The sequence below is a fragment of the Papaver somniferum genome, chromosome 4, assembly GCF_003573695.1.
Source record: "Papaver somniferum cultivar HN1 chromosome 4, ASM357369v1, whole genome shotgun sequence".
NCBI lineage: Eukaryota > Viridiplantae > Streptophyta > Magnoliopsida > Ranunculales > Papaveraceae > Papaver > Papaver somniferum.
In genome coordinates, this window is record NC_039361.1 from 76,407,745 (window position 1) to 76,418,068 (window position 10,324).

The 10,324-nt window shown below is 36.8% G+C and overlaps 1 protein-coding gene across 1 annotated transcript; it reads right to left on the reverse strand.

Moving 5' to 3' along the window:
• Window positions 1–1,094: 1,094 nt before the first annotated feature.
• LOC113272713 lies at window positions 1,095–1,720 on the reverse strand. Its single transcript, XM_026522513.1, has 2 exons — window positions 1,448–1,720; window positions 1,095–1,367 (listed from the first exon to the last, which is right to left on the reverse strand). The coding sequence occupies exons 1-2, from the start codon at window positions 1,718–1,720 to the stop codon at window positions 1,095–1,097; spliced, it is 546 nt and encodes a 181-aa protein (XP_026378298.1).
• Window positions 1,721–10,324: the final 8,604 nt, after the last annotated feature.

Here is a 10,324-nt window from a genome sequence, read left to right on the forward strand (position 1 = left end):
ATCACCGACCACCTATTTTGAATATTTTGTCTTGTTCTTCCGTTTTCATTACCACCCGCTTCTTCTACAAAGGATTGAAGCACCCTTTCCCAATAGTTTTTGACTCCTTTATTTTGTCCAACAATCGGTTGGAGACTAATTCTCATCCAAGCTTTGGTGATTGCAACATCTTCATTTGTAGTGTATGCCATACATGCACTTGATTGAAAGAAGGTTTGGAATTAAAAATATAAAATCAGGAGAGATAGGAAGCAAAGAAAATCTTGAGATTTTGGGATGGTTTGATTTGTGTTGAAGAAGCCAATTTTTATAGATAAATTTTAATTTTTAAAATCTGACCGTTGAAACATTATTCAGAATAGCGTTAAGCGCCATTCTTAATGGCGTTTATTTTGAGTCGTTGATTAGAAAGAGCCGTTGAGAATCCAATGGTGTAGAATAAAACACAATTGAGAATATCGTTAAACGCCATTCTTATTTGCGCCAAACGCCAATCTTAATTTCGCTAATCACAAAAAACATTCAGGCGACACTCGACTTCTCCAATCCTATACTTAATTTTTTTCCTAGTCTCTCATTTTTTCTTTTTTCCTCTTGAACAAACTAGTTTTTTGGTTTCATATATTGAATCAAATCAAATCAAATCAAAAAGAAGATAAAATTGTATGAAATTGAAACTTGATTGATACTAAAAATACTACATTGATTCCACTACATCAAATTGAAAATAAAAGATAAAAACATAATTGAAGCTACATAGTTCCATAAGCTACATGGTTTCATATATTGAAATGACGAACATTGCTAGTGCTACGATAACCATAGTTTGCACCAAGTGTTCTAGGAGGATAACCATGTTTTTACAAAATCTTATTTTGTTTATCCAATATAAATTGCTGCTTCCATTCCGGCAAGGTCTCAACCTCCACATCCAACACTTCGAGTTCATGTTTCTCCAAAGCTAAATCCAAGGATTTCTTGTTTGTCTCTGCAATAGTTAGTAAATATTCTTCTTGTCCATCCAATCTTGCCATCTTCTTTGCATTCTCTTCACTAAAATGTTTCAAAATACGGTCGGTTCCGTCATTGATGGCCTATAGATCCGAAGCTTCCCTTTGTTGAGCCCTTTTTCCCGTTGGTCGACGAGGTCCATCCTCTTCAAGCCATCTTGGGTCGCTTCTTGTCGGAGCACTACTTGTTGAAGCATTAACACTAGGAGCCTCCGATTCATCTTCCTCATTTTGGGTAGGATCAAATTCTTCGGGATTGAATCCGGGAACATGGGCTTTGAAAAGTCGGTACACCTCTTCATTTCCAAAAGGTTTTCCCTTGCTAACCTTACTATATTCCAATCTAGCTTTTCTCTCCTACAAAAAACAAACAAAAACCCAAGTTATCCTTCAATAAAATAAAATGATATACATTAAGAAATCTTAATAAAACTTACAAGATCATCAATTCTGCATCCGCTTGCATTGTTTCTATGCAAATTTCTTAAGATACCAACCCACTTTTTGACATATTTTTTCAAGGTACCAAATCTATTTTGCAACTTATGAACACTCCTATCATACTTATTCCCCAAGCTTCTTACATAGGTATCAAATACCCGCTCCCAAAACTGGTTTGATTTTTGATCAACTCCGGCAACACCATCAAGTGTAATGCTTATCCCAGCTTTGGTGATTGCAACATCTTCAGGTGTAGCATATTTTTCCATGGTTAAAAAAAAAGTCTGAATTGCAATGAATTTTAAGAAGATGGAGAAAAAAATCTAGAGATTCAAAGGTTTTGGTCTGAGCTGAGAAGTGATCAATTTATAAAGAAAATTTCGAATTCAGAAAAATAGTCGTTCAAACGCCATTGTTATTAGCGTTTTTTTGTGAGTCGTTGATTAGAAGGAGCCGTTAAAGATCTAATGGTTAGAAATGAAGCGCAAATCTTAATATCGTTTGGTGGTATTCTTAATAGCGCCAAACACAATTCTTATTAGCGCTTTTCTTGAAAACATCCAGAACCTAAGCCAGTTCCTCAAGTTCCATACTTAGTTTTTTTTTCTTCTCTTTTGAAAATCCATGCTTAGATTTTTTTTTCTTCTCTTTTGAAAACAATGAAAACCATAAATAATACAATGAAAATCTTAAATGTTTCTTAATTTTAAAATCTAGGAATCATAGGATTGCAACCAAGTGCAGCAACTAAAGCTATTCTGCTGGGTAAACATCGGAAGGATCGAATTCGCCATCTGAACCATCAAGATCATCTGGTGGTGGAGGGGGAGATTCTGGTGGCATTTCACCGTCTCTGAGACCTAGTCCATGTCGTGTCCAAATGTGTTGAACAAGATCATTGCGTAGTTGGAGATATGACTCATTATTCCTTAACGCGTGGTATGACCTCGGTATTCCAGTAACCTGTCGTATTGGTTCGTTCACAACTTGACCCCAATCTAAGTTACGTCTTTCATTCTCAATGACCATGTTATGCAAAATCAAATAAGCCTTGATAATAAAGTTTATATCCTTTTTATCCCAGTAACATGCTGGCTTAGTTATTTGGAACTTGTTTTGGAAAGTTCCAAAAGCCCTTTCAACATCCTTTCTCTTCGCTTGTTGGTATTTATTGAACAACGAATTAGCTGGCTCATTTGGAAGAAGAATTTTGAATGACTGCACTATACAATACAATCGTGGATATATATTATCCGCCAAGTAGTTACCCTTGTCGTAGTTGTGGCCATTGATGCGGTACTTACAAGGAGCTTCTAAACCATTAACCATCTTATCAAAAAGTGGAGATTGAGCCAAGACGTTCAAGTCGTTGTTCGACCCTGGCGTTCCAAAGAAACCATGTCAAAACCACCGATCATATGATGCCACGGCTTCTAAGATCATGGTAGGTTTTTTCTCATGCCCACGGAACGTACCTGACCATGCTGTTGGACAATTCTTCCACCGAAAATGCATACAATCAACACTTCCAAGCACTCCAGGAAACCCTTTAGCCGCATTTTGTGCCAATAATCTTTCCGTGTATTCTCTTGTAGGAAGTCGCATGTACCTTGGACCAAAGCGGCGAACAATTACCCTGGTAAACCTCTTCACATACATATAGACGGTTGGCGCTCCCATACGGACATAATCATCTGTGCTATCAGCGGCTATACCTTTACACAAACATTTCATTACGGCATACATCTTCATGTGGGGAGAGTGACCAAGTTTTCCGGTGCAATCAACTTGGAAATCAAAAGCAGGATCCACAACAACAATCTCACTTAGAATACGTAAGAAAAGAGGTCGATACATACCCAAACGTTGGTGAAACTTCTTAGGGCCCCAAGTAAAGTTAGGTCCAAAGTAGTCATGCATCATTCTTGCATCTCCATCCTCTCGGTGTCTTTCCACCATTTGTCGCGTCAATACTTCTTGAGGCACCGGTTGGAAGAGCCTATGCATTCTTTGAGTCATATACTGGTACACCATAATTGCTCTCTCCTTGATATCATCACCAATGCTAAGATCGATACCATACGTCATTAGTACATACCTTCTTAGCGGATTTTCATCGTCCATATTGCACCTGTAAACAAAACTCAAATATTGTAAGCATTCCAAGATTTTTGAATTCATACAAAAGAAAAAACATTCATACAAAAGAGAAGACATTCATGCACAAATTCATTAAAGAAAAGACATTCATACAAGTTCATTCCAAGTTCATTAAAGACAAGTTCATTAAAGAAAACACATCCAAGTTTCATACAAAAGTAAAGAAAAGTTCCCTCATCCTAATCCTAACATCCTTGACATTTCATCTTCACTTAGACCAATCCCACCACTATTCATCAATTGAGTTAATTGTGACTCTGGAACTACTTCTGGAACTATTTCCTCTTGTGGAACATAATGACCATGTGCATCATCTGATTGACTTGTGGCTGGTCTTTTACGGCTACACCATTGAGAGTTGTCTCCAAGATCATAACATGATTGGGTTGACGTCGATCCTTCCCCAAGAGAACGTGCCCGATCTATTTCAAACCAATACTGGTCCTTTGTAAGATTTAACATAACCAACCAATGTGAAAAATCTTTCCATTGCTCCTGAAAAGAAACATCAAGATAGCAAATATATTAAGGAACTTTTAATGTGTAAAGAAAATCATAATAATATGGCAAAAAAAATAATTGAAGGAGTTAAAACCAAAAATTACTAACCCTTGTTCCCAAATTAACATCATACGTAAATGGAGGAGGATCGGGTGCTTGCAAAGGCACTTGAACACGGTTGCCTTCACTGTCTGAACGTACGGTACAGAAAGAAACTCTTGGAAATTCAGGTGAAGCTTGTGAGACGTTGTCATACTTATACCGTGATGGATGTATTGGGGGGACCTGATTCACCAAAAATGTCGGATCTTGAATACTTGCATCTCCAACTTCATCTCTGTTTTCTTGACGATATTTCTGGGAGTAAAAATCCAATAGATTTTTGCTTCCACCACCACACATACATGCTCTCATCAACATGCTTATAGTCTCGCCCTTCAACCACATCAATAGGATCATGGGAGGTAGCAAGGTCTTCCAAACGTTCACGTGGACTTCTTGAAATTGTTATAAATCCCCTTATTTGCCTTAAAAACCGTTCACCAAGATACATGATACTAGTTTCTCTTTCCGGATTATAGAAAGCCACTCTTTTATTGGAGATTTCACGAGCATGCACTATATCAGGATGATCTTTATACATAGTAGTAGACCATGGTTTCCATTCCGTTCCAACAATTGTCCTCAACTCAATTTGTTGGCGAGTTGTATTAAGAGAGTGTTTGGAAGTACCCCTTTGCAACTTCACTAGACTATCTTTCTTAAATATCATAATTGCGGTCCATACATCAGTCGGTACACCTTCTTGGAGAAAAGGCGTCAAAGTACGAAAATATATGTAAAACCAATATTCAAAAACCATCGCCATTCCACACATGTTTTTTCCACCTCTAGCAACCGCACTCATGCTACTATACAAGTGACTAAAACAAGCCGAACCCCAATCATAATTACCAATCGCATTCAAATCACGCAAGGAAGCGATCCAACCTTTGCTTGCTCTTATAGTGGTACGTGCCATTAAAACTTTTGAAATCACCCATAATAAGAAGTATCGAGTCACAATCTCCCAATTTTCATCATTAATTGGATTGTCCTTGATATAGTTTGCGAGGAAACTAATAGGAAATTCAGGTGAGTGCTTGTTGTAGTGTGCATATCCATGCATAGGTCTAAAGTAGGTACCCTCTAGTTTTTGATTTTCTATACTTTTCCATCTATTTGTAGCGGCGTGTTCCAATCTTCTGCGACCATTTCCAATAGGAATTCCGGTTAAGTGAACAAAATCTAAAGGGGTGAAACCAATTTCAAAGTTTGGGAAATGAAACGAATTGGTGCTATACCACCACCTCTCTATGATTGCATAAGCTAGTTGTTGATCAACTCTCTTAATTCTAATTTCAAAAAATCTAGCAAGGCCGGAATTTTGAAGAACTTGACTTGCACTTTCATGAACCACCACACGATTATATAAATCCTCAAGGTCTTCTAGATTACTTCTAAACATGATATCATGTTGTGTATCAAGTGGGTCTATACTTGTAGAAATATGTTTCTCATTCGATTCTTTTGAAATCAAGATCATATACACATCCATATCCATAATCTATACAAAATCATCAAATAAAAAGAATATAGTCACACAATGCACTTAAATTGTTTACATAATATAACTAAAACATGTTAATTAATTCATTATCTCATGGCAATTTCACAATGTTCATCATCTAAAACCCTAAATTACACAATGTTCATCATCTAAAACCCTAAATTACACAATGTTCATCATCTAAAACCCTAAATTACATGTCAAATTCGTCATTGTTAGAATCAAAATTGTTATCATTCATCATACAATCGAGTATCATGCATACAATCAACAATAATATCATCTAAATCCCTAACATTTCATCAAACCATAAAATAAACTCAAATTGAGAAATTGAAGTATGCTTAGATTCCTTATGACGCAAAGAACAAACCCTTTGAAACAATTTCATTGATTTGAACCATGCTCTGATAATTAAACAAGGGGGGTTTAGGTTTTTCTTTTTTTTCACTCGAATGAACTGGGGAAGAAGAAGAAGGGTCGATGGTTTTACTGTATAAAAGAATCAAAAAGCGTTATTAACAATAGCGTTATTTAAGCGTTGTTAACAATTGTGTTTGGCGCTATTAAGAATAGCGTTCTGACCATTGACTTGGGTCAAGCGCTATTCTTAATATCGTTTTCCATGTGTTATTATTATTAGCGTTTTACGCTATTCTTATTGGCGTTTCTACTATTCCACCGTTACACTTGCGCTTCCATCCACAGTTCCAAGTGCTGAGGTGGCGTGGAAGATGGAAGATGGATGGATTCCACCATAAGACTTGCTCTTAGTAGTTCTTCGTCTTCAAATGATGAACGATGAGAGATCTAAGCTTCTCTACACTATATATGTCCTAGTCCGAGACATCTATAAATAGGCTAGAAATCAAGACTTATAGTTTTGATCACTAACATTGACAAACATGCTTGAGATAGCAACGCATGCGAGTTCGACCGAGCAATGCTCTAACACAAACCAGGTTTGAAAACCTCTTGGTAGTTCACGAATTCATATCCAAAGGGTATGCAAAACGGGTTGGCAAACCTCTTGGCAGTTTGCGAAGTAAGATCGTAAGGGTATGGAGTCTGGGTTTGCAAACCTCCCTTATATTCCCGAACTCATATGTAAAGGGTACGCAAATCGGGTTTGCAAACCTGTCCACTTGCGGAATCCAAATTGACTAGTTGTACATATAAAGTATGCGTACCTTTCACCAAGTAGTTCTATAGTTCTCTCATAATCAATATTTGAAACATTCCCAATATCCATAGACGTTATGCACTGTTTACTGGCCAATTTCCAAATGATCAACTTAAACAAAATAGTTTGTGAACAATAAATTGTTCTAACTAAGAATGTTAAGGATCTATGAAGATCCATTGCTCGAATCATATTTTGAGAGTTTAAACGAGACAAGCTTGAACTCGAAAAATTTTCTTTGCAATTCAACAAAAAAAAAGTCATCGACTTTGTTTGGTTCTTTTAACTTGTATATTTAAAAACTTAAACACAAATCAAGTTAGGTAAACACGAATGATACACAAGGAACATGGATCGTTAGCCTCATTGGTTTGTTTATTACAATTACTTCACCTTTGATCTATTATCTTTCAACTAATGATGATCAATGTTGTACCCATGATCTGTATGATTATTATGTCTTGAGAGTTCTACCCAGAAATCATAATCTAAGTTTAAATATCAACATTATGATTAGATAGATTAGTGCATATCCAGCTTAGATTGTTATGTAGAAATTCTCATGGATCATGTTCTCGTCTCTTGCTTAGGAGTCAGATTGGCAGGGAGAACTCTACAAAGATCATAGGAAGTGTTGATACCCACATCGAGTCATTAAAATTTGAACTCACTAGCAATGTGGTGCACCTTAAGTCGGATATAAAAATATTGATTATTTATAGGTGCATCGAAGACAATTATGACAACCACTTGGGAGGTTTACAATCATACCCATTTTTACAAGAAGGTCATGTAACCTCTTGCCATGGATACATCTTTATGGAGCAATGGGTAAACATGAAAAAGAGATGTACATTATTGTCTTTGGAAACATTGGGCATATAACTTCAACATGTAAAAGTACGATTTTTAGCAAAGACGTTGGAATAATAAAATTTTTACAAGCTACACCCTATGAATGAGCTGAAACCAAACTTAATATGATTGTTGAATTGAAAATGAATAAGATGAAATTAAGGTGTTGTTGCATATTATATGGGATACTAACAAGTAAATTTTAGTTATATCAAGGAAAGGTCCCTTCATGAGCCCGTCCTTAGCCTCAACCCACTTTTGCAATGTCTCCAGGCTAGGATAAAACAGACTTATGGACATGACTTGGGAGGATATCGTAATGGCTACATGGATACAACCCTGCTCTCCGTGACCTTTGTAACTTGACATGAACACCATAATTTCTTCTCAACGTATAGAGTAATAAATCAAGTTTTGAGTAATCCGTACGCAACAGATAACGATTTTGAGATGGTCTTTGTCTCCTATTTTAAGATGATTGAATATGGACGTCGATACGAATAGTGTTCATCTTAGAAACAGGAGCAAAGGTTTCTTGATAGTCAATTCCATAAGTCTGAGTATAGCCCATGGCCACCAATCTTGCTTTTTATCTTTCAATAGTTCCATCAATCTTGTACTTCACGCTGAATACCCACTTGCAACCAATTGTCTTCTTTCTTTCAGGTAGTTCAACCTCATCCCGTGTGAAATTCTCGTTTAGAACTTTATTTTCTTCTACCAGAGCTTGTTTCCACTTTGGGTCAGCAACAACGTCTTCAACTCTTGCAGGAATTGTAACATACGATAATTTATCTGCAAAGGAAGCATAGGAGGGTGACAGACGATGAGTAGACATAAAGTTAGCAATTGGATGTTTAGTAGAATACCCATATCGAGTTGGAGGTTTACGTATACGAGTAGAATATCTATCTTCCACAACATTTGTGGACTCATCAGCTGGAAGATCATCTCTAGCATTTGTTGACTCATCGGGTGAAAGATCATCTTCATTAGCTCTTAAAGTTATTTCAGCAGGAACTGTAGGAGGTTCTGATTCCATTACCTGAGGGACCTTCTCTTTTCGTCTGTAAACCTGATACGGTGGAATAACCTGGGTAAGGTAGCAACACTTTCCCTAGGTACTAAACCAGGAAGATCAAACCAAGGATGATTTTCACAATATATCATATGCTCCCCCTGAAGAGAAGCCGCTGAATATTCTGAGAAATAGGTTTGATCTTCACAAAAAGTAGCATCCATCGGTAGATAGATCTTTCCCGTAGGAGGGTGACAACACCTGTAGCCTTTTTGTGTGGCTGAATATCCCAATAAAATACACTTGAGAGCTCTTGGATCCAATTTACTCATATCTTGTTTGTCGGCATGCACATAGCAAACACATCCAAAAACTTCTAACACCCCACCCCCACCCCCCAAATCTTTTTGGCACATTCATTTGGAACAACACAAGTACCTAGTGACTTCTAATATCTGGCGATTTTTCCGCTCAACAGCTCCATTTTGCTGAGTATCAGTACAAGAGCTTTGATGACCAATTCCATGTTCCAAGAAGTAAGAAGAAATACCTTGTTTCATATACTCACCACCACTATCAGATCTTAACACCTGAATTTTTCTGTCAAACTGGGTAAGAACAAACTTATGAAAGTTCTTGAAGACGACATGAACATCACTCTTATCTTTTAATAAGTAAACCCCGGAGACTCGAGAATAATCATCAATAAATGTAACAAACCAACTAAACCACAAGCAGTAGTGACACGTGAAGGACCCCAGACATCACTGTGTACAACAACAAAAGGAGACACTTTTATTTATACTTAAAGGATAAGGAACATGGTGATGTTTAGCTAGCTCCATATCACACAGATATGGGAAACTCCATATCATACATATGGAGGAAATCAAATTCTTGCCACAAAGCTTAAAGAACATTACAATAGACTGACAAGGGTTTATTATTCTGCCGTGTCTTTATAACTCTATGATTCAAATCATAGATTTGTGTAGCATCATCACTCATCACATAAATCTGAGCGACTGCATCCAACATTTCTTTTGCAGTGGCTAGGCGCATAAAACTGCTCCTTAAATCAGGAGACATAGAATCTAACACCCAACTCATTATTAGGGCACTTTCTTCCACCCCAAGTCTCATATGTAGGGTCTGAGATTACTAGACATGCCTTGCCTTCAGTCAAATACACAATCTTTCCATTACCGATGATGTAAAGCTTCACCCAATGAGACCAAACAAGGTAGTTGGAATCATGTAACTTACAAGACGTCATCTTGATATTCATATTATGATTATAGAAAGTCTAGAGATGTTGAACACCTAGAGTTAGATAAATTACTATTTTCAGAAGTATTATTAACTCAACAAACAAAGACAAACTTTAAGGAGAAACCAACTTACAAACATCCACAAGTTCTTTAAGAACGGTCGTTTATAGCTTCTTTCAAACAGCTTCAGGATCTAACTTTAAGATCTTAATCACCGATCGAAGCAATAATAGATCAAGCTAAAAAACAAACTAAGATGGGTTTTCTCTTCTCTCT

What these genes read in the sequence shown, in the direction of transcription:
- LOC113272713 (XM_026522513.1), bottom strand. Translation starts at nt 1,720, where the DNA reads ATGGAAAAATATGCTACACCTGAAGATGTTGCAATCACCAAAGCTGGG. An exon ending in GATGCAGAATTGATGATCTT is followed by an intron (nt 1,368 to 1,447) that starts GTAAGTTTTATT and finishes TGTTTTTTGTAG; the next exon opens with GAGAGAAAAGCTAGATTGGA.